The sequence below is a fragment of the Erythrolamprus reginae genome, chromosome 1 (genome assembly GCF_031021105.1).
Source record: "Erythrolamprus reginae isolate rEryReg1 chromosome 1, rEryReg1.hap1, whole genome shotgun sequence".
NCBI classification, from domain to species: domain Eukaryota; kingdom Metazoa; phylum Chordata; class Lepidosauria; order Squamata; family Dipsadidae; genus Erythrolamprus; species Erythrolamprus reginae.
The window spans coordinates 41,759,505-41,785,321 of record NC_091950.1 but is presented as its reverse complement, the minus strand read 5'-3'; the positions used below and the strand labels follow the sequence as shown (position 1 = coordinate 41,785,321).

At 39.9% G+C, this 25,817-nt stretch overlaps 1 protein-coding gene across 1 annotated transcript in view; it reads right to left on the bottom strand.

Annotated features, from left to right (window-relative positions):
• The window catches only part of PRKCH (protein kinase C eta), a 119,764-nt gene extending 94,550 nt beyond the window's left edge, over positions 1-25,214 (bottom strand). Inside the window, exon 1 of the mRNA XM_070750736.1 lies at positions 24,595-25,214. Within this exon, the coding sequence (XP_070606837.1) occupies positions 24,595-24,954 (360 nt within the window). The 5' untranslated portion in view covers positions 24,955-25,214. The remainder of the gene's footprint in view (positions 1-24,594) is intronic.
• Positions 25,215-25,817: the final 603 nt, after the last annotated feature.

Below are 25,817 nucleotides of genomic sequence, written 5' to 3'. Positions count from 1 at the left end.
CACCCCTGGATTGTGGACTATGAGTGAATGCTCCCTTTCCCTTAAATCCCTACCCACAGAAATTTAGTAAATTGGGAAGAAGAGTTTATACATTAGTTCTCCTCTAAGGAAAAATACAATTCTATGCAAATAAAAGTACAGTGGTACCTCGTGATACGAACCCCTCGTGATACGAACCCCTCATGATACGAACCCGGGGTTCAGAAATTTTTTGCCTGTTCTTACGAACTTTTTTTGGTTTACAAACCCACCGCAGATCGCAAAATGGCACTCCGCTGGGCACCGCCACCCGGCTGTCACCTTTTAAAACAGCCGGGGGGCTTCTCGGCATTCTCCCGAACCCGAACCCAAACTTTTCAGGTTCGGCAGGCTGCCGAGAACCGCTGCCGCCTGGCTGTCACCTTCTGAAACAGCCGGAGGGGTTCTCGGCGTTCTCTTGAATGCCGAACCCGGAAGTTTGGGTTCTGGTTCCGGAGGCCGCCAAAAACGCCCGGCTGTTTCAGAAGGTGACAGTTGCTCGGCGCCGCTCGGCAGAGCACCCTTTTTGCGATCGGCAGCGGCGTTTTCGGCCAATCTGGAGGCTTGAAAGGAGGTGGGGAATCCCAATAGGGAATTCCATGGGCGGAGCTTTGACGTCACGTGTCCTGGATCCACTATCACGGTTCTACACTATACACAACTGAACTCCCCTAAAATAGACAGAAAGAAATTTCAAGATGATCTTGGCACAATGAATTTAATCAAATGGGCAATGCAGTACATTTAGTTTGAAAAAACAGAAGCTAGAAGATCTTGAATTGATAGCAGCATAAATAAAAAGAATGTGGAAGGCAGAGGAGTAGAAAGTAAGTCAAGTGCCATTCACAGTGTAGTGTAATAATAATAATAATAATAATAATAATAATAATAATAATAATAATAATAATAATTATTATTATTATTATTATTATTTATTAGATTTGTATGCCGCCCCTCTCCGAGGACTCGGAGCAACTGTAATGCAGTAGTTGAAACTATAATGCAATTCTACATTAATAGAGGTACCCCTAAATGATAAAGAAAATTCAATTCCACTTTGGTGAATTCTCTTTGGGAAGACTCACCCATTTCTAGTGCAAATCCAGTAGTTTGTTATCAATAAAATGGAAAGCTCCAGAAATAGAGTTGAAGATGTTATGAGGCTTGGAGTATAATCCTACAAGGAAACTGGAAAAGAGCTGGATCTGTTGAGCCTCTAGAACAGTTCTGGTGAACCTTTTTTCCCTCGGGTGCCGAAAAAGCATGGGCACGCATTGTCGTCTATGCATGAGTGCCCACAACCACAATTCAAGGAGGCCCTCTGGAGGCCAGAAATGGCCTGTTTGCCAACTTCTGGTGGGCCCAGTAGGCTCATGTTTCGCCCTCCCCAGGCTCCAAAGGCTTCCCTGAAGCCGGGGAGGATAAAAATGCCCTCCCCCATTCCCCCAGTGGCTCTCTGGAAGCCAAAACGCCCTCCCAGCGTGTCTGTGCAAGCCAAAAATCAGCTGGCCAGCACACATATCCATATTGGAGCTGAGGGCAACAGCTCACGTGCCAGCAGATATGTCTCCACGTGCCACTGTAGCACCTGTGCCATAGATTCGCCATTACTGCTCTAGAAGATCAAATGAAACTGTAACATGAAATCGCAACTATCCAACCTGGTGTTTCTCAACTTGGGCAACTCTTAAGAATTTCCTTCTCAGCATCTTAGAAGTTGAAGTTGAAGTGCTCAAAGTCTTCGGAGAGGGGCGGCATACAAATCTAATAAATAATAATAATCTTAAAGTTGTCAAGGTAGAGAAATATTGGCCTCATCTAGAAAATATATATTTCTTCCGCAAGATTTTAAATAAGTGCTTCACTACCCTAAAATCAGAAGAACGTCCTGCAGAATGAGTGTATCTGACAGCACGGCTACTCTGGAAAAGAATGGACTGTTGTTTCAGTTCCAGGAACAAAGTTGAATTGAGACTGCTACCTTTGTGTTACTTAAAAGACTCCTTTTAAACATTACATATTTTACTATGAGCAGAGAACTGTTGCTACAGAAAAGGGAAGTGGTCAGGCACAATACACATTAACTTGGGATTCCTCCAGTTTTGAGAACTTCAACTACACAGAATGATAAATGAATTAGTTGGGGGAAAGATCAAAAGCAACATGAGAAAATATTATTTTACTGAAAGAGTAGTAGATGCTTGGAACAAACTTCCAGCAGACGTGGTAGATAAATCTACAGTAACTGAATTTAAACATGCCTGGGATAAACATATATCAATCCTAAGATAAAATACAGAAAATAGTATAAGGGCAGACTAGATGGACCATGAGGTCTTTTTCTGCCGTCAGACTTGTATGTTTCTATGGTTCTAATTTGTGCAGTGCCCACATGAATAAACTAATAGTAGGGTTTGGTTGGGAAGAAATACAAATACGCTTTCGATAATATTTTAATCTATATAGCACAGGTTTTCCCCAACCTTACAGTACTGTACCTCACTTCCTCCTTTGGGTTTGCCCAGTTAAAGCAGAAAGCAAGGGTGCGAGATTTATGAACTGGTAGGGAGATCCTAAATGATTTGAGAAGCCCTTAATTAACTTACTCAAATTGAATGTTTGAATGTGTCTTCCAAAGAGTATCTCTTTTTTCAATTTTTTTAAAAAATCATTTATTATTAAGCCCTCTTCCCCATTCTCATATCTTTCCAAGTATGTTAAACTACAACTCCCATGATTCCTAATCAGCACAGTCAATAGGAGTTGCATTCAAATACATAGCTCTATACATATCAGAAGCTCCCATTTCTACCAAGAGATGCCATGGAGGAAATAGAAAATCCAGAGCATGTGATGCAAATATTTTACCTATGAGCTAGAATCTTTTGGCAATGTAAATCACACTGAGAATGCTATGCAGATTAAGAATTAATAGAAATGAAAACATTAAGTATTGTATGCAAAAATTTTAAAAAAACCACATGAAAAACAATGAAAATGCCTTGCATATTTAGAAGTGTTTTGAGAGTTTGCCTCTTTCATTTAAAAACAGTGTAAAAATGCCTTAATTAGTAGAATGGAGGCACCCTTCCTGGCAATCATTTCATTGTCCTATAGAACAATTACAGTGTCTCTAAAATGCAGTTCTTACCACAACATAACACCTGAGTAATTGTAGGGTGTGTTTACGTTCCTCAGTGCCACATCATACTTCTTGGTCTCTTCTGCTAATAAGTTTAGATCAGATCAGAAAGAAAAGGGGAGGAGAATGTATTTGTTCAACAATAGCTGGAGAGTATCTATAAAGAACAGTTGCTGGAATTGGGTATGTCTAATTTAATGAAAAGAAGGACTAGGGGAGACCCAACAGCAGTGTTCCAATATCTCAGAGGTTGCCACAAAGAAGAGGGAGTCAAGCTGTTCTCCAAAGCATCTGAGGGCAGGACAAGAAGCAATGGGTGGAAACTAATGAAGGAGAGAAGCAACTTAGAACTAAGGAGAAATTTCCTGACAGTGAGAACAATTAATCAGTGGAACAACTTGTCTCCAGAAGTTGTGAATGCTCTAACACTGGAAGTTTTTACGAAAATGTTGGATAACCATTTGTCTGAAATACAAACACGGTACATATTTCCTGCCTCTGTGGTGGGTTGAACTAGAAGACCTCCAATGTCCCTTACAATTCTGTTCTTAACCTTAAAGCTCATCTAGTTCAATCCATGTTCATTTTGTGTTTTTTGAGTGGAGAAAATTAATTGCATGCCATGAACAAATATCCAGTATCTTGATCTACAATATCTTGACGTACACGTAAAGCTCTTCCAAACTTTTTTGATTTTGCCTCATCACCCATAACAGCAGCAATATTATTATATGAACAAGAGGGAAAAGTATTGAAATTTTCACATTTTTTTACAGTAAAAATGTATCAGAATCAATGGAAAAGGCAAGAGAGAAGAGAATAAGGGGTGTGGGCACCAGGCTAGGAACCAGAGACTGAGTTCTAATCCAACCCTAGTCCCATAAAGGTCAGCTGGATGACTCAGTCCCTCTCCCAAGATCCACCAACAAATAAATTGGTCTATTCCTGTTTCAGCCAATAGATCAATATTTGGTTAATCTGAAAAAAGCAGGCCTGCACTTCAAGAAAATGAGAAGAGTGTTTCTTAGAAACTGTCTACTATATTTTTCTTGAGTTAAAAGAATTGGGTGAAGATATAGACTAGATTCCATCCTTTGAAGCTGAGAAGGTACAGACCATAAACTTCATTCCTGATAAGTTCAGGTGATTTCCTGCCCCTTCTTTGAGATATATATTGATCCTGGACACATCACTGTAAAGCCATTAATGAGAGGGAAAAAAGAAGAAATTTTGTATCAACTTTGGCTCCATTGATTTATAGATATGGGAGATCTCTTTTAGCCACAACTGCAGGAAAAAAAACAATACCCACTGTGTGAAGAGTGAAAAACGTATCTGCTCTATCTAGCCTAAATTTTGCAACATCCCTGCATATCCGAGCATTTCAAATACAGATATGTCGTCCTTGTTATCAAAAATTGCAGCTCTATTTGATGCAGCCAAACCACAAATCAAAAGAGGTTGTGGGCAAGTGTTATTATATCTGTAACTAGAATAGTTAAAGGAACTTCGCTTCCTGGAACTATTTATAGACAATAGGCACAGTAATCCTTCCAATTATAGGATTATAAGATATCGTAAAATGGAGCTTTAAAGTTGTAAAACTACTTTAGTAACACAATATTGTTTTGTATTATCAGTGCAGTACAATATTGCACTGGTGATGATGTTACCTATTGGGTAATAAAATGTCTTCAAGTAAAAAACTAAGAACACCAGGGACTCCATAATAAAGTATTCATTTAAGATGATTTTCCATTACAGTTTTTTTACATCTTCCATTATTTTCCACAAACCATCAATTTATATTTTGTTTTATTTATTTATTTGTTTGCTTGTTTGTTTGTTTGATTATTCAGTCAGTCAGTCAGTCAGCCAGTCAGTCAAAACATGTACAAGAAAGCAGGTATTGGTATAAACATGAACAAAAGTGATGTAGGTACAGGTAAATTTGGACAATAGGACAGTTAGAGAGGGACAGTAGCAGTAGTGGGCTCCTACAGGTATGGTGAGGTACACAGTACCGGTAACAAACTTTTGGTCAGGTACCCAGTACCGGTAGAAAAATTTTGATATTTTTTTTTTCCCCTTCTGGGCTCTGGGTACATTTTTCCTATCACAGGAAATGAGGGGAATGTGTATAATTTTAGAAGAGCTGTGCGTGCGCGTGTACATACACTTTATATAGTAGATAATCAGGGGTGGGCTACTGCCCGGACTGGGGGGATAGGAACACAGTGGAGTAGCAAAAATGTAACTCCACCCCAGAGTACTCAATTTGCCCTGAAAGATGTTGAAACAAAATGCATAAGCCACGCCCACAGTGTAATAGTAAAAATTTTGGTAGCCCATCACTGGACAATAGGCACAATGGTGCGCTTATACATGGCCCTTATAGATCTGTTAGGAATGGGGTAAGGTCGACTACAGACAGTGAGTCTGGTAGTGCATTCCAGGCATTGATCACTCTGCTGCTGAAGTCGTATTTTCTGCAATCGAGTTTCCAGCGGTTTACATTAAGTTTGAATCGATTGTGTGCTCGTGTATTGTTGCGGTTGAAGTTGAAGTATTCATTGACAGGTAGGACATTGTGGCAGATGATTTTATAAACTACATTTAGATCGAAGGCGACATAGCTCTAAGCTATCTAATTTCCCAAAATTTCAAGTCTGGTGGAATAAGGTATTTTGTAGCGAGCAGAGGAATGGAGGACTCTTCTTGTGAAATATTTCTGGACTCTCTCAAGTATATTACCAGTCTACAGAGAGGGGCAGCATACAAATCTAATAAATAAATAAATTAATGCCCAATATATAGTGCGAGTTCCAAACAGGTGAGCTGTATTCGAAAATTGATCTAGCAAATTTTTTGTATGCTCTGGTTAGCAATATAATATTGCCAGAGAAGAAGCTACGCAAGATTAGATTAACAACTTTTAGTGCCTTTTTGGCAATGTTATTACAGTGGGCTCTGGCACTTAGGTCATTAGTTGGAGTATATGGCTCAAATTTGAACAGAACATCAATATTATTATCAGTTAGCTAATCACAAAAGAGAAGTATTCAATTCTTCATTCAGCTACATAGCTCTCAGTGTGACATTAGGCCACTAAATCTTCCTGAGCCTGGCCTAGCTTGTGATGAGAAATGGAGAAAAGTCAGGGGTGGGCAGCAGGCAGGATGGGGTGGAATGCAGTTCCACCGGCAGAAATGAAGATGTGTGTGCAGCTCCAGCTGATCTGCGGCTGTCACTTCCTGGATTACTGGTCTCAGCTCGGCTCTCCTTTTATCCCCTGCTGCTGCGTCTGCATTCCTTGCTTTTTTCCTCCTTTCTGGCCTCGGACGAGCTTCCCTCTCTCCTGCCCGGCTCCCCAACAGCCTCACGTGGCCACCTACCGCCTGAGGTGCAAGCAGAAGGCGTGGGTGGAAGTGGCGCTGGCAGCATTTATGCTTCTGACAGCACCCGTTCGCCTAGCTACCCAGCCTGAGGTGGGGGGGCTACCCAGGAAGGAGAGCGCGGCAAACGCGAAGCAAATTGTCACCTCAGCAAGTGACACTTACAACTGACAAGGTTGTAAGTCGAGGACTTAACAGTTCACCTGAACAATGATGATTGTTCAAACCACTCCCACCTGGTCACATGGCCACTCCTACCCAGTCACATGACCAGAGAGGGGCGGCATACAAATCTAAAAAATAAATAAATAAATAAAGCCATACCCACAAAATAAGCCACACCCACAGTGTGGCAGTAAAAAATTTGGCTGCCCATTATTGAGAAAAGTGCATAAGCCGTTCAGAAGAACTTTTTAATCAAATTAAAATGTTAATTAGTTTCTCAATAGCCCAGCAAAATATATGTTATAAATATTTGGCTAAAAGCAATGTGGAATTTTTATAGTTCAAGAGAGCTAAGGTCTCCATTGTGAAACTTCTTCCACAAGACCCTTCTCCAAACTTGCTGGTTATTTACGGTTATTTATTTGAAATCCCAAGCAATGGTTCAGATCTTAATGCAAAGCATGGACAGTAAAAACAGTTGTGCTTTTCAATGGTTTGAAGCAATGGGACATCTTAGATTGCCTGTTTTTACAGAATTCAAGTCAGGCTCTGCAGACATGCTTGAACTGGTTGCTTTTCTCAAGGAGAAAAGGCAGTTTTGTGCCCGGGCCAACCCAAGTATTTGCAACCTGAGGCCAAGGACAGGAGGGCACCTGTTTCCACTGATGCTAGCAGATTAATATCTCTTAGTCTTGCTGATAGGGCAACATCTTGTCCCACATCGGAAAATAATAGGGTAGCTTATAGGTTGCAGGACAATCACATAACATAAATTGCCTCCTCTAGTATTTTCCTGCTGTATCCCGACATGTGGTATCCTAAGGCAGCTGCCAGCATTCCAAAGAGCATCCGAGAAATAAATCAGAGTCCAAAGCTTCGCCTTCTTCAAGGTTACAATGTATTAACAGGGCCATGTTAGCACAACTGGAGTAATCTAAAGTTACGAGGGTATCTCCACTTGGATTAGAGTTCCTTTCCTTGCATCTCCTCCCACAAACCCATCACATGACCCATACTTCTTCTGCCAGCGTATCCTGCAACTCCCAGCAGCTTCCGGCCAGATGCTGAACAAATGCTGACCTTGAGAACCTAAAAGGAATGTGCCATGGCATGCAAACACACACAAACACACACACACATATCCCAAGTTCCCACAGCAAGAAACATTATTTTAAAAAAGCATAGCATAATGTGGCAGGCCAAAACTTCCAAGCATTCTGGCTTCGCCCTGATAGGCAGCCTCCCCTCAAGAAAAGTTGTACCAACTGGGAATTGACTTTTTCTGCCATAAATCAGAATTGTCTTTTCCACAGTTTCTATCAGGAGTGTATCCTGTGTCAAGGTCACATGGTACCTCTTGCTTCACAACAAAAACATATTCCTTGTATTGTTTGTTCCTTTCATTCCCAAGAATGGTCCTCACCATCCCCAATGGTGCTTCCACATCCAGAAGCAGCAGCATGTGATTGGTATAATACATCATATTGAGTCATGGGTTATTTAACTGAGATTATTTCTTTAGTTTTACTGGTTAATTTATTAAATAGATTTACTGTATGTGGCTGCCCAGAACTTTACATAAAACACAAGTGACTGGGTTTATACAACATGCTAAGTCATGAATTGTAGTATATAAATCATAGTGATTGAGTTCATGCAACATTCTAAGCCAAAGTCAAACAAAAGACACTATGTGCAGTGTGTGAACTCAGTGTGGGAGGGCTGAGTTTAAAAGGAAGAACGTGAAACTTGTTCATATTACTTAATCCATCACATTCCGTTCAGCCCAGCTTTTTTTCAATAGATTCATACTAATTTCAAATGAACACATGTCTGCAAATAGACTGAATATACAAATGATAAACAGCAGGGAGATTACTAGATATGCCCCCTTATTTGTTTATGCAACAAACAAAAAGTAGGAGCAGCACTATACAGAGTTGGAACAGTAATGAGCTAGCAGTTCCCAATCCAGATTTTAATTTCACTAAAAAATAAATAATTTTGCACAAACTACACAACTTGCATATATCCCTTTCTTCCTTTAAAATAAATAGTTGGAATATCATACAGAGTAATTACAAAGATTCCAAGAATAATAATATCATAATAATAATAATAATAATAATAATAATAATAATAATAATAATAATAATAATTTATTAGATTGGTATGCTGCCCCTCTCCGAAGACAAGTCTGGGCATTTGAGTCCTGTCAATTAAAAAAGTGGGACCCAGGAAGTGTATCTAATCTGTCCCAATTTCTGCCTCTTGGAATGAGCTCTCCTACACTTCTGTTGTTTTCCCAGACCTCGGAGGCAGGATGATTATGGAGGTCCCTTTTTGTGTTGCTTTGCTTTGTTTTATTTTGATTTGATTTCCTCCAGGGGATTTATATATTTTATTCTCCTGGCCTTCTTCTTTTTGTTAAGTTAGTTTTTATTATAAGCTGCCCAAAGTTGTTTGAGAGTTAGGCAGCCCATAAATTAAATAAAACCAGTAAGTTGTTTACATACTTGATATTTTCTAAGGTTACTTTTCCACAGTCTGGATTGAAGGAAATGATAACCAATGTGCCACTGTGTAGTTAAGCAATGGTTAAAACAAAGATTGTCAAGCAAGGCTTTAAGCTACCTCTGATTCAAGCAATTCCCAGGGTAATGACTTAATGAGAAAACCAGAAAATGGAAAAAAAATTGTGAGATGGAAAGAATTCAGAAACTTGTGAGGTTCTAAACACCCACACCACACATCTCTACGTTGTGGCTTTATCAGCGAGCGACATGGGTGCTGGGCTGAGTTCCTGTGGAAACAGTTAGTGCACAGTTCAAGAAACGAAAGGTCCCAGCTTTTGAAGCTACAGTACTTAGAATCAACAAACCTCAACAAGCTCCTTTCTAAATCAATTAACTTCAAATTTTATGCTGTGTTTTTTAGTCCCTGTGGGATTTAAGCGATGGTTATGGTTGCCTTGAAATATTCTAAAAGTTTTCAATGACATCTCCAGTATGGCTTTTGCTTATGTTTAACTGAACATAACTGCAAGATAAACACATTCAACATCATCAGCTGAGAGGTGCCCACAAATATGTATGTTGGTACCAGTATATAAAATCTATATTCCACTTTTTATTTATTTTATTATTATTATTTATTGGATTTGTATGCCGCCCCTCTCTGCAGACTCGGGGCGGCTAACAACAGCAGTAAAACAGTACAACAAAATCCAATACTAAAAAACAGTTAAAAACCCATTATATAAAAACCAATCATACATACAAACATACCATACATAAAATTGTGAAGGCCTAGGGGGAAAGTGTATCTTAGTTCCCCCATGCCTGGCAGCAGAGGTGGGTTTTAAGCAGCTTACGAAAGGCAAGGAGGGTGGGAGCAATTCTAATCTCTGGGGGGAGTTGGTTCCAGAGGGTTGGGGCCGCCACAGAGAAGGCTCTTCCTCTGGGTCCTGCCAAGCGACATTGTTTGGTTGACGGGACCCGGAGAAGACCCACTCTGTGGGACCTAACTGGTCGCTGGGATTCGTGTTGCAGAAGGCAGTCCCTGAGATATTCTTGCCTAGTGCTATGAAGGGCTTTATAGGTCATAACCAATACTTTGAATTGTGACCGGAAACTGATCGGCAACCAATGCAGACTGTGGAGTGTTGGAGTAACATGGAGTAACATATTTGGGAAAGCCCATGATTGCTCTCGCAGCTGCATTCTGCACGATCTGAAGTTTCCGAACACTTTTCAAAGGTAGCCCCATGTAGAGAGCGTTACAGTAGTCGAGCCTCGAGGTGATGAGGGCATGAGTGACTGTGAGTAGTGACTCCTGGTCCAAATAGGGTCGCAACTGGTGCACCAGGCAAACATGGGCGAACGCCCCCTCGCCACAGCTGAAAGGTGTTTCTCTTATGTGAGCTGTGGATCGAGGAGGACGCCCAAGTTGCGAACCCTCTCTGAGGGGGTCAATGATTCTCCCCCCAGGGTAATGGATGGACAGATGGAATTGTCCTTGGGAGGCAGGACCCACACCCACTCCGTCTTGTCTGGGTTGAGTTTCCTAGAGAACTGATATCTACAGGGCAGCTTGACAATATCATGTAGGTGGAAAGGACAATAAAACAAAAAAGCAATATTTGTATAAAATGTAAAGCATTAAAGTGGCACAAAAGAGGGAGCTGTGAAATGTTAAGGATTCCTACCAGTTTGCATCAGCCATAGGCTGTACAGACAGTGATCAAATGATAAGAATTATAATCTATACTATATAAATAGACATTTCTTAAAATTAATTTTGACTGAGGCTCCTCCAAAATCGCCAAAATTGTTTCTATATTAGAAGAGGGAAATGATGAAGCATATGACTGGTAAGTTATTGTGTGGTTTATATCAAGCTTTAATTAAAATAAATTAAACCAATAAATTAAATGTGGTTGGCCACATTTATTCTGCCACTGCATGAAGTAATATATATAACGATAATATGTAAAAATAGAGGAGAAGATATATGAAAGGAAGAAAATATATATGATATATGAGATAAAGGAAAGACAATTGGACAGGGGACGAAAGGCACACTAGTGCACTTATGCACGCCCCTTACTGACCTCTTAGAAACCTGGAGAGATCAATCGTGGAGAGTCTAAGGGAGAAATGTTGGGGGTTAGGGGTTGACACTATTGAGTCAGGTAATGAGTTCCATGCTTCGACAACTCAATTTTTTACAGTCAAGTTTGGAGCGGTTAATATTAAGTTTGAATCTGTTGCGTGCTCTTGTGTTATTGCGGTTGAAGCTGAAGTAGTCATTGACCGGTAGGAGGTTGCAGCATATGATCTTGTGGGCAATACTTAAATCGTGTCAAAGGTCAAATGTAGCTTTCAGCTCAGAAAACTAGGAGCTCAACCCCAATCCTGCAGTCTAAGACACCTCAAAGTTGAAGAAGATAGAACAATTTATTGGACTGCTTCTTCAGTTCCGAAAAAGAAACTTCTTGGATAACAAGCGAAACATCTTCAAGGAAAAAACAAAGTCCAGTTGCCTTTTGATAAAGTACCTTTGGGAAAACCTGACCTGAATGACTGAGAATCTCCCTAGAAACCTTCAGTCCCCATTTCAGGGTAAATAGAAGGGAAATCAACTTCTTGAAGGAAAATGGGAAATAAATAATTTTTTGAACTCTTAATTTAGGCAACAGGCTCTTAATGTATCGCAGGATCCAATTTGGGTTGGCCATTGGGACCAATGGTTTAGTCTTCTGAGCTTTTGGGCTCATGCTGGAATCTTAAATGTGTCCTTTGAAATCTAGCAATGATGAAATAAGGTCCAACCATTTATTACTTAAAAATGTATCTCAATGCGTTGAAGTCTGCAACTTTCAGGATTCTCAGACAATAAGATCAAATTATGACTACTTGGCATGCCTTGGTGATACCACCTGAAATTTTAGCAGATATAATTTCAACCCATCCAGAGGGCACCAAATTAGGAAAAACCTGATTTAGATCTGGAGAGAATCTCAAGAACATTTAACCCAGAACCTTACCCAATAGAAGCTGCCTTACAAAATATGTAAAACTTATGTCCTAAAAGTGATCAAGGAAAATTACAGGGGAAGGTGATGTTTCACTCTCAGGCCATCTGGATGTATGAAGAAATGGAAAAAGAAACTAATCTTATCCACTGTGGAGCATGCACATCCCAGCAGTGCATTTATTTCAACAAAATTTCTTAGGCACAGAAACTATAAGTTTCTATACCATCTGACATTGTCACAAATTGGACAACAAAAGAGGTAGCAACCTAGGATTACATCCAATCCTCTCCCTAGTTTGAAAACACTTTTGCAATTAATTTCTTATCTTTTAACCTAAGCTAAGCATTTGGCTGAAGAACTGTTTTGATGTCTTTATTAATCAGATAAAATAATGTATTTATTCTTGAGATTTCAAGCAAATTGGATCACAGAGAAATGCAAACAAATAAACTAGAACAAATACATTTCTCAGAAGGTTCTGGGCAGAATCTAGCGCCAGAATAAAGTCAAATCAGCTAAAACCTTTTAAACAAATAGGGGATTATAGATGGTTTATCATGCCAGTTCAGAGAACTGGGAAGGTCTGTTTCTATGTCTGACTGTTTCTCTCTGTCTGGGGCTGCAGGAATTCTCAGAACAGTCAGAGAGAGCAAGGCTAAATTAGAACAGAAAGATAGAAGCCAAGACATTGAACTGTATGTTTGTGCTCCTTTTGTCATCACTGATGAAGAGCACATTAAAAAGCCATTTGCAATTGTAACTTTCAAGAGAGAGCAGACAATTATTAGAGAAGAACTTATAGAGGTTAAGGGTACATTGAGAGAAGACCCTCATATCAATTCCAGTTGAGGTATTTCATGACCTATTGCTCATTAGTATTCTTCAGCACAAACACAGAAACCTAGTGACCCCTGGTTGATTGTTGAATACAATAAAAGAATGCATGGAAATAAATGGAATGCTTAGTATATTGTTTAACACTAAGCATGGAGTAAGTCAGGGAGATACGATGTCCAGTTGATTGTTTTAATGCATTTTTATGGAAGAATGCAGGCAGAATGCTTCTGGTGACATGGAAAATGTGTTGATTCAGAATGTTAGTATACATACTATTATGTGCGATTATATTGGTTGAAAATAGAAATGATTGGAACAAAATGCAATCACCCTGGTCCTAGATGGTTATATTTGATATGGCGAATGGAGTCAACCATTGAAAATTATACATAAACAGTAAAAAGAAATAGAGAAGGTTCCTATACTTGGCAGAATGTTTACTACTTAAAAGCTGGTAAAAAAACCTTTGTAACATACAAATGCTGGTGGAAAGATAATCAGTGATCTGCTGCAAGAAATGAATGCTTGTTGAAAGAAGCCAAAATAACTGTCTGAGAAGATGCTTCCACCCACCTTGTTAGATGGAAGTAAGAGTTGGGTATGCCAGAAGAAACATAAAAGTACAGTATAAAACATTTGGATTTTTTTTAAAATTTGAGAAGTGTGGGTAGTTTAATACTGATGAGATGCAATCAGTAGTAGGTTCTGAATTAGTTTGCTACCTGTTCATCTGCATGCTCGCACTTGGTAGAAGCGTGGCGGGAGGCTCTGCCCACCTACCCAGGATGATTTTGTGCATATGCAGAAGTGTTCACCCGCGAGCATGCAGATGAACACTTCGGCACATGTACAAAATCATCCTGGGTTGGTGGGCGTAGCCTCCCACCACCCCTGCTACCAGTCCAAATCAGGAGCAATCCACCACTAGATAGGATGTGTGATAAAACAAGAAAAGACAGAATTAGCGGGTGCTCAATTAATGTGAATTGAATACAAGAGAGACATGTGTATGAAAGAACTATATCCAGATGGTTTAGTCAAACAGGAAGAATATATAACGATGAAACTTCAAAATAAAACTCAAACTCAACCCTGATAAGACAGAGTGACTATGGGATTTGCCTTCCAAGGACAATTCCATCTGTCCGTCCATCACCCTGGGGGGGGAATTATTGACCACCACCCCCCCAGAGAGGGTCTGCAACTTGGGCGTCCTCCTCGATCCACAGCTGACATTAGAGAACCATCTTTCAGCTGTGGCGAGGGGGGCGTTTGCCCAGGTTCGCCTGGTGCATCAGTTGCGGCCCTATCTGGACCGGAGCCACTGCTCACAGTCACTAATGCCCTCATCACCTCGAGGTTCGACTACTGTAACACTCTCATGGGGCTACCTTTGAAAAGTGTTCGGAAACTTCAGATCTTGCAGAAAGCAGCTGTGAGAGCAGTCATGGGGTTCCCCAGGTATGCCCATGTTACACCAACACTCCGCAGTCTGCATTGGTTGCCGATCAATTTGTGAGCCACCCTGAGTCTATGGAGAGGGGCGGCATACAAATCTAATAAAGAGAGAGAAAGAGAGGGAGGGAGGGAGGGAGAGAGAGAGAGAGAAATAAATCTATAAAGGCAAAGTAAGTAGATAGAGAGCAAGGTTAAGAATGTCTTAATTGATGAGTCTGTAAATTCTTGGGTTAGTCTATAAATTCTTGGGTTCTTATGAAATCCATGCGCTCATTATAGTAGCAGCAACTAGACTAAGGAAGCTTAGGTCATTTGGACGATATCTTCAAGTGATAAAAGCATGCAAAGTACCAAACTGGTACTTCCATCCACGACTAACCTATTGGCTGCCTATTCAGCAGCTAAATGAAGAACCCCTAGACCTTTATCAGATCTCCATGTAGATTTCTGGGTCAAAGAAGAAGCCCCAGTTAAAACTAAAAAAGATCACACTTCATCAAAAATTACCAGAATAAAAATAACACAGTGACATCTAAGAAAGAATACAACTGAACTAATCTGAAGTTTCTTTGGCCCTCTTTGAATTTTCAACATATATGTGTTATCTAAATCATTTGTGAAAGATGCTTCAGAGTATACAACATTGTTATATACTCTATTCATGTTCTATTCATGTCACTTCTGCCCATAGGAGATACTTTTCTCTATGGGTTATGTCTGGGTAAATGTATTTCTCAACCTGAAACAAACTTGTTCAAACAAACCCCACCTACTCCCACACATAAAAGATGAAGTGAACCAGGGGGCTACACATTTGTTTCATTTTGCTTAATACTACATTGGCAGGAAACCATCAGAAGTGTGATGGGGGAAAGATAGTTCATGAACTTTTTCATGTCACTGTAATCCACCTATTTTTCTCCACTCAAAAAGAGGTGCATGAGAGAACCAAACCTTAACTAATCTACCTTGCAACAATTAATCAGAAGTATTGTCCTTATCTGTCTTATTTGCAGAGCTGTGATAAATCTGTGGTACAGAGATGGGTTCCTCCCAGTTCGCACCTATTCTATAGAACTGGCAGTAAACCGATGGTGACATCATGGAGCCGATTATATTGCTGTCGGTCCATGAACGCTGCCATCCCCCCCCCCCCCCCCTCTCTCTCTCTCTCTCTCTCTCTCTCTCTCTCTCTCTTGAATTTTTGAATTTTTTGATTTTTAAAAACTTTTTGCTGTTTTTTTCTTCTGCGCATCCACAAAAGCCGAGTTTTCAGCATTGTGCATGCACTGCCATCTTGTTTTTGGCTCTTTTCAAAAAATTCCTTTTTTTGGCACTGTGTATGTGCGTGCATGGCCATGCAGCACACAATGTGCATGCAACCACGTGGCATGGGAGAAAGTGAACCAGCGGCGAAATAAGTTAGAACACAATCCCTGCTGTGGTAACATCCCCGCTAGAGCATCTTCCAAAATCATCCAACCATTGTTAAGTAGATGTAATCATAGATGGATGCAATAGCATTTAGACTTATATACTACTTCACAGTGGTTTACAGCCCTCTCTAAGCAGTTTACAGAGTCAGTGTATGGCCCCCAATAATTTGAGTCCTCATTTTACCGACCCCAGAAGGATAGAAAGCTGAATCACCCTTGAGCCTGGTGAGATTTGAACTGCCAAATTGCAAGCAGCCGGAAGTCAGCAGAAGTAGCCTGCAGTACTGCATTCTAACCACTGTGCTGCCATGGTCAATAGGTTTTAGAACACCTCAAGTGATGATTGAGTGATGCAAGAGGCAGTAAGAGATCAATGGGGAAATGACCTTATTCAAAAACTGTTTCACCTTCATGCACGCATGAGTTTATCAATTATAAAAAGCTTATGCAATAATGAATGTGCCAGCATTCAAGATATTACAAGAATCTTGAGCTCTGTTCAAGTAACCAGCTTACCCGGATCACTTAAAAATGTAGCAGCACCCGGATCACTTAAAAATGTAGCAGCATTATGCTGTTATAGAATTCAACAGGTCACCTTGAACAACTTGCAAAACATTTCTCTAAGGTACTAGTGGATTCAAAATAGCAGCAGAAGGAAACAGCCATGTCCATTGTACAGTACTGGTGTAGTACTACCACTTGGAAAATGGCCAATATGATTATTGCAACTCATCTGCCCAACCAAACCAACTGATTTGCAGAGCCAGCAAAGTTTGACTATACAAAGTTTGGCTATGTTAAGAGAACTACAGTGTGAAACTTCAATCTTCTAAGTATGTAATTTGTTAAGTAGGAGAATGACTCTGGAGTGCCTTTCTTCACTTCTTTTCCTGGGTGTATCATACTTTAAAACTTCATTTTCCCAATAGTTGGAATATGATATAGAGAGAGATTGAAACATTTCCAATAATACTTGTTGCTTTCAGTTATTCAGAAATCCAAAGCTCACAAAAATACATGCTTAAAACATTCATAACTTATCTTCTGAACTAAAAGCTACACTTATTCTCAGTCAGACACAACCCTACCCTATCCAACCCTCAAATGAGAAAATGAATGAGAATGTGACTAAGAAAATATTAGAATTTTCAAAAAACAATATAGTAAAGGGGAAAACAATATTTAGAGTCCGCGGAGAGGGGCGGCATACAAATCAAATCAAATCGAATTGAATCAAATCAAATCAAATCAAATAAAAAAACAAACAAACAAATATAGCATATTACAACTGCAGCCAAGATTGCTTTTGCCCAATTTTGGAAAAATGCAGAGACACCCCTACCCCCCAAAAAAGTAATAATTAATAAAATTTACGACTGTTCCAAACTGGATAAACTTACACTGGAATTAAAGAGTCAAAAAGAATCAGAATATTATGAGACGTGGGAACAATGGCACAAATCGGTTGAATTAAGGAAAAGAAACAAGAAGATCATGAGTAACTCTCAAAATTACTTAAAATGTAAATATGTGTATGTAAAAAGAAATGTATAGTTATCTTAATGGATGATAAATAAATATGAAACTTTCTTTTTTATGTAACAATGCAATAGTACTAAAAGTATAATTGTAATTTTGTTTTTAAAGAAATTTTAAAAAATTAATAAAGTTTTCTAAAAAAAGAAAATATTAGAATGTGCAGAAATGAATAGGTTAACACTTGAAAGTAAAGAGAAGGAACAATCTGACTATTATAATATATGGGAATTATTCTATCAATGGTTAGAGAATAAATATGAAAAGGGGGGGAGAAAGAGTGAAATAGAAAATGTTTTGATAAAGTTAAATAAGTTATGATTTGAGAAACCCTCTATCCACAGCATCTCTTTCTAGGGGAGAGTTCTGAAGCATTATGCTTATGACTTATGACTTTTGATAAGGCTGGGATGGTCAGTCCTTCTCCTGCCTCTTAGAACTTTTCCATTTGTCTGGCATGGCCTCATGGAGTTCATATGGCAACCATCTCATGCATTACAAACCATATTTTGTTGTAAGACCCATCTCTTGTTTTCATAACTATTAATGGTTAAGTTCTCTTAGAAATTGCCATTCTGGAATTTTTCACATCATGCTAAATTGAAATCTTCCAGAACAAATCCTTCTGCCTCTCTGATATACTTTAAATACTCTGTTTAGAAATGCATAATTCACAACTTCAAACTAATACATGGCACAATATATGATAACTGCATAGGCACTCTGGTAACAATAGGCTCACATATTAAGGGCCTGCATTCTGCTTTGGATTGACCCTTCTACCTGATCTCATAGGACTGAATATTTTTCACAATGCAAACACAGCTTTGCCCTAGGAATGCAGTATAGGATAACCTAACTGAGGGAGCAATAAATGAGCTAGCCCAACAGTGGGGTGCTCTTGGTTTGGTCCGGTTCTTTTTTTGGGGAGGGGGGTGTATATTTTTTTATATATTTTTCTGCACCTTAAAAATCAAACATATATAGATACAAAACACATACCGTAATCATTGCCTTACCAGGTACACATCTAAAATTTTCTTATAATCATAATGGAGCATCTTATATTCCTACTGCAATTAAATTTTCATAAATCCCTCTCTCCAACATTCCACAAACTAAACAAATATGAATATTAAAAAAAATTAAAAAAACATCTTTAACACCTAATAATATCTCTAAGCAAATTTTCTTAAAATCTCCTAACATTCCAACACTTTTAACGAATAACATTAAATTATAAAAATTTTCAAATCGTATCTATTTTAAACATGTGTTATATCATTAACAAGTTCTACCACCAAATCTTTTTTCGTTTATCTGGGTTATTAATAATTGATATCCAATTCTTTTACATCATTTCCTAAATACAGTGTATAGTTATTTACTTTAACTATTTTTTAATTTCCATCCAATTATAAAATTTTCCCCAAATTTTATAATAATCCAAATATTCTTTATCTTTAAGCTTCAAAGTCAATCTATTCATTTCAGCACAAGTTCAATCCAGTTTTAAGAACTGGTAGCACTGTAAAGGATTTTAGAACCCACTACTGAGTTAGCCTTTATGCCATCCAGAATCAGAGTTTGTTATAAATACCAGCAGATAGATATAACCAGCAGGCAAATTGTTGGAGAGAAAGCAGAAAAGAAAGACTGGAATTTGGACTTGTGGAAAACTTGTCGTGGTGGATCTTCATCAAGCTTATTCTTTTAATGTATAGAGTGTGGGATTATTCCCAAAATCTTATTCTTTCATCAGAAAACAAAGGCTACAATGTGGTAAATACTACAAATAAATAACATGTACGTGAAAACTACATGTTTTAATGTCTGGGTCTTTTATGCATAATTGTTGTAGTTTGTATTCAAAAATTGTTCTTTGTGGTTATCATTTTTCTTAAGAACTAGCAATATATTTGTACTGTATATATGTATGAAGATCAACTTCTCCAGCACCCTACAGCTGATATTTGTCTAGCTTTCCTGTCTTAGCACACAGACCTAAAGGATTCTCCTTGGGTTTGATGAGAAATGCTGTTTGATATTAGGTTTGATGAGAAATGCTCTTTGATAAATCTTTACATCTGACAAAACATCTAACCCAAGTTAAGATTTTATGTAAACATCTTGGATTATAAATTCTTTGGCCACAAGACAGGTAGTTGGAACCAAAGATCATGGTAGACCAAGACACCTATCTTTGGAAATGCATCTAAGAATGCTACTAATTGTGGCAAATTGCAAATTTAACTGTGTGCTGTGTGAAGAAGCCCGCCATTTTATACATCCTGGACTGATCAATAATTTTCCTATTATTTCCTACCCACCTTGGCATATATGGCTGTAGTTGCTGTATGATTCATTGATCTTATTCATAGTATGGGTGTTAATTTCAACAGTAAAACGTAGAGTTTGTACATTCATCTGAGACCAAATTAAGACAACATCTGCCATTCCCAATGGTAGGGAAATTTATGTGTCTGTAGATGTATGTAAGTGGGTACATATACCAAAAGAAAAAAGAGAGCCAGAATTAGCACTGAGACTGGAAAAAGGGTTCTACAAGACCATATCAATCTTTTCTACAGGTGTGACAAGCATTACATTAAATGGCAAGGACTCATGAACTGGAACAAGAAATTATCCAGGGTGTAGGTAACACAAGGATGCTGAACAGAGGTAATTACCCCTGAAATAATTATTATAGAATGTAGAAGTTGCCAGACACCTCTTAAGTCATCCAGTCCATTCCCCATTCAATTCAAGAATCCCTAAATCTTCTGCCTCTCCCTGAATTCACAACTGCAGTATATGGACAGTTTGATGACTTAACAACTGTTAACTTCATCAAACTCCTACTTAGTCTGCATCTTTTTTCTACCAAACATGAAGACAAAAGTGACTTAATGATCATGTCCAAACAGTTAGCAACCTAAATGAACTTGATTTACTTTTTAGGACTTTTTCCCCATTCTATCCCACAGCCCCAGGATTTCCTAATGTTTCCCTCCATGTACTAACTAGTAATTAGTAGATACTTAACTTTTCATATCAGCCTAAGTCACCTGGGTACTGCCATTTAGTTGGAACTACGACATAGGATGCAAATAAAAAAGGGATACAATACACATTTACATTCAGGTAATCTTATTTCTTTACTTATTAGAATTTAGAGACTGTTAAAGTTTATATTAGAATTTAAAGACTTTAATTATTAGAATTTACAGACCTAGCAAAGTTTTCCATAGCCGCCCCGAGTCTACGCAAAGGGGCGGCATACAAATCCAATGAATTATTATTATTATTAATTATTATTATTATTATTATTATTATTATTACAGTAACCTCTATAAGGGGGGGGTCTACAATAGGTTTCAGAATCTTCCTGTAATATATAGCTCATTTTCAGACTTAGCTGGCTTCATCAGCCACATGTTTGAGCAACAGAACAAAAAAGAGGCGAAAACTGCACCCATTGTAGACTTTTGGGCAGAGATGGGTTCCTGCCAGTTCAGATTGCCCGAACCGGTAGCAACCCATTGGTGACATCACAATGATGTCACAAATCCTGTTTGGTTGTTGCCAGTCCGTTGTGGCCAGTCAGAATTTTTTTGGATTTTTTTTACTGTTTTGAAGTTTTTCCCCTCTGCTGTTGCTTGAAAAGGAGCCCTCCCACCTATACCCAGGTTTACACTTACCTTTATTCCTTCGCCCAAAGCACACCTGATCAGCTCTTCAGCTGTGTTTCAGGCTAATTAAAGCTACTGAGCATGCACAGAAGCAAAATTGCATGATGGGACACATGCGCGCAAGCGGAATGAGTGCCTGCTTGCGAGCAGAGCTAGCGCCTGCGCATGAAACGTCACGATGCAAAGTGGTAGTGAAGGTAAGTGGAACCCACCCCTGCCCTTGGGGTCCACAAAGAGGTTTTGGCCATTTCTGATTTAGAAATGTTTTCCTTCGAATGGCATAAGCAAATCCCTCATAGGTAACACCATCATTTAAAACTGGTGCAGAAGACTCATTTGGGGGGAATTATATTCTCCAATGCCAAAAATGGGCAGGGCCATTGTTTTACTCTCATTCTCTTAGCCCAGCTGACTCCATTTTTACCAGGATCACAATGGTTTGCCATGGGCTTTTATGAAATAGGTCCGAGGGATGTAGGTTTCCAGTCTGTAGGCTGAAGGGGTATAATACATATACATATATAAAATTGATGTAACAAAAGAAGATAAAATTTTCTATAGTAGGCTCTGTCCTAGAATCTACATTGAAAGTGATCTTATTTTATTTGTTTATTATTTGTTTATTTTCTATATTTATTGTTTTTATAAACAAGGCGATGAACCTATCCTACACATATTTCTCATCTTGTTTTCCCTACAGCAAGTGAAAATCCTGCCAGGTGGGTTTAGCTGGGAGAGTGTGATTGGCCCAAAGGCATTCTGCTGGCTTTCATGGCTAAATCCAAAGTTACAGGGCATCTAGTCCAACCCCTAGATCAGTGACGACGAACCTTTTTTCCTTAGGTGCCGAAAGAGTGTGGGCACACACTATTGTGCATGTGCAAGTGCCCACACCCATAATTCAATGGAGACTGGAAATAGCCTGTTTCCCAACTTTGGGTGGGCCCAGTAGTTTGTGTTTTGCCCTCCCCAAGCTCCAAAGACTTCCCTGGAGCCAGGGGAGGGTAAAAACACCCTTTCATCCCCCCAGAGGCTGTCTGGAAGACAAAAACGCCCTCCCAGAACCTCTGTGTGAGCCAAAAATCAGCTGGCCTGCACACATATGCACATTGGAGCTAATCTAGGGACACGGTTTGTGTGCCAGCAGATGTGGCACCCGTGCAATAGTTTTGCCATCACTACCCTAGATTTATGGGGGGGAAATCCTGCCCCCAAACTTTCAGTGATGAAGGACCTATGATTTCAGGAAGAGGGGCTGTTCCAGTGCTTAATAGATCTCAGAAAGGCCCATGAGTGTCTTTTCTCCACAAAATTTTAATTGCTAGAAAGCTTCCCAATATATTTTTAGCCTCTTTCCTATATTTCCTATTAGTGGGAGAATGTATCAATGCATCTGAAGTTGCAATACACAAGCCTTGCCTCTTTGATCATGCAAAGTTAAGTACCATTTAAATTACTTTGCTTAATGAGGTATGCAGAGGAGAGGGGAAAAGGATGAAATCTGCTTAGAAGTCAACAATATTGGATTTATTTCATGGTGGGTAGAAAGTATATTCAAGTTCAAGAGTGTTACAGAGACTTGACTCCTATTTCTGAAAAAAATTGAAAAGTTGAACATAAAAATACACTATATTTCATTTTTTAGCCATACACTGGCCTATGAAGAAACTGAAGGACTGGTGCTTTGGACAAATGCTGAGCAAAGGATTTTCTTCAAGAAATAAGCAGGATTAAGAGCAAGACAAATAAATGTATATCCTTCTTGGAACACATCATTAGGTTATGTAATTTATTGCTATAATTTCCAAATGGCCTCAAAAAAATAAGAAACAAACACAACTACCTATAATACAATCTTGAAAAACTGAAGAAGTTTCTAAACTTTTAGATTCAGGTTATCAAATTTGTTAGCAATCAACAGAATTTGATTCTGTGAAACAATAACTTTACAGAAATATGCTGGTTATCTAGCAATTTTTGGAATAATGAATTCTAAGAGAGCATTCAGTCATTTTTTCCTTTTATAATTAGAGCCATGTTTATATTTTGTAAATTTCCTTTTAAGATAAATGTATGCATTTTCATTTATTTTCTCAGTAAAAATTAATCAATTACATTTATACGGCCACCCATATGTTGATTTCTGATGGCAAACAGCATTAAATAAATGGGCAACTACATAAATAATAAGTATATCTGCAGTTACTAGCCAGATATGTTTTGGAAAATCACATGGCAGATGATAAGTAGGAAAGAACTATCTCATTAATCATCCTATGTTTATGAACTTCTCTAAATCCAGATAAGCACACTGGGCTGGATGCACTTCCGGTAACGTTCACATTATTAAGAAGAAGAAGTAGAATGATAAATCATGGATTCCAATAATAAAGTTCTACGTTCCCCAAAGACAAAGGTTTAGTATTCCTCCGGCTTTTCAAAATAACTTTGATTCATCTCCCAAGTCACACAATCTGCACAGGCAGACCAAGGGGATGCACATCCATGTTTAAGAGCCTGGGTGGCACAGCGGTTAGAGTGCTGTACTGCGAGCTACTTCTGCTGATCACCGGTTGCCAGCAGTTTGGCAGATCGAATCTCAGTAGGCTCAAGGTTGACTCAGCCTTCCATCCTTCCAAAGTTGCTAAAATGAGGACCCAGATTGCTGGGGGCAATATGCTGCTTCTGTAAACCATTTAGAGGGTTGTAAAGCACTGTGAAGTGGCATACAGTGTCCCCTTGACTTTCGCGGGTCCGACATTCACGAAAAGTCTATACAGTACCATGGTTTTTCAAAAAATATTAATTAAAAAATACTTTGCGGGGTTTTTTTCTACACCACGGTTTTTCCCGCCCGTGACATCATACTTCATCACCAAATTATTGTTAATAAATGATTATGTTAATAAATATCAGGATCATTAAGTATTTTCTTCAATGGTGAGTACCAGTAATAATGGTGAGTAATAATCTAAAGGTTGTTAAGGGAAATGGGAAATTTAGGGGTTTAAAGTGTTAGGGGATGTCCTGTTCATAGCCAAAAATAGTGTAATTACTTCTGCATCTCTACTTCGCAGAAATTTGACTTTCGCGGGCGGTCTTGGAACGCATCCACCACAAAAGTCAAGGGAACACTGTATAAGTCTAAATGCTATAGCTAGTTACGTTGCATGTTATTAGAGTCCATTAGTGTATATTATTATTATTACTATTATTACAATAATAATAATAATTATTATTATTATCATTATCATCACCACCAACATCACCAACATCACCATCACCATCATTATCATCATCGTCATCATCATCGTCATCTATGGATGAACACTCTGTGGGGAGTTCCAGTTCCCAAAAAGAGCCAATGACTTACCCATCCTTCGAAGCTGTCGGAAGGCCCCGTGCCATGAAGCAGGTCGTGAAAGGGCACCGTGCAATTGGCCACAAAGTCATCGTAGCCAATCGGGGTGCCATGGAAGACCGCCAGCTCCAGCTGTCGCCCATCATTGACCGGGGCAGAAAACTCCTCGTTGTACGTAGGCTTGTTGGTCTTCTGCTTGGTGCTGGTTTGGCCCACCCGTACCTGGTCCACACTCACTGTGATGTAGGGGTCCAGCAGCTGGTATCCCTTCTTGAACAGGGAGTGCCGGACGGACCAGCGGGTGGGCTGGAGCCCCACGGCCTCCCCGATGCGGACCTTCATGTACCCATTGAACTTCATCCCTCCGGACATGGCAGGTCCCAGCTGAGCCAAAGACAAGGAGGCTCCTTCCCTATCCAATAGGAAAAAGTTCAGCTCGGGGCTTTCCAGAGTCCCAGCTGACTTGGGACCCAAGAGTTCTCAGGGGTCAGGGCAGGCCAGGGTTCCCGACCTCCTACCCATGTTGGTGTGTTCACACGCAAACACACATACACACACACACACACACACCCCAACTCAGTCCCTTGTCTGCCTTCGGAGCCGGGAAGGAAACAATGCCAAGCTGCTGAATCACTTCGCTCGCGGCTTGCTTCGCCCTCCGGTGAGAGCTGCCGGGATCAGAGACCCAGAACACAAAGGGAAGACGCGGGGGAGGAAGCCATAGTTTTCAGAACAGCCGCCGCCCCCTCTCCGTTTGCCGCCAGCTACCCCCGGCCCTCGAGCCACCGAAGCCCGTCCTGCTCTCGGAGGCTTCGGTTTCTTCTCGCCTCGCTCGCTCGCTTGCTTCTCCCACCAACCCGGGAAGAAACCGCCTCGAAGAAGCCGGCAGGGTGCCTTTTATTGTCGGCGCGGCTGCTCCGAAGCACCCGTTCACCCACACAGCCGCCCGCCGTTGTTGCGCCCGGCTGGCTGTTTGAGAGCAGCTTCGGCTGAGGGGGGGGGGGGAGAGGCAAATAGTTATTAAAGGGAGGGAGACACCTGAGGGATGAGGCTGAAGAAGGCGGGGCCCCAGGGGCGGGGCTTCTCGGCCGTCTTGCAGGGACTTGTCCCGAGCCACGGAGACGGCCGTGGGCCGCCGCCGCCCAGCGCTCGAGCGTCGAAGGCGCGCCTCAGCTCTTGAATCCCTAACGCAAGGATCCCCACACATGGCAATTTTCAGACCTGTGCTCTTCAAT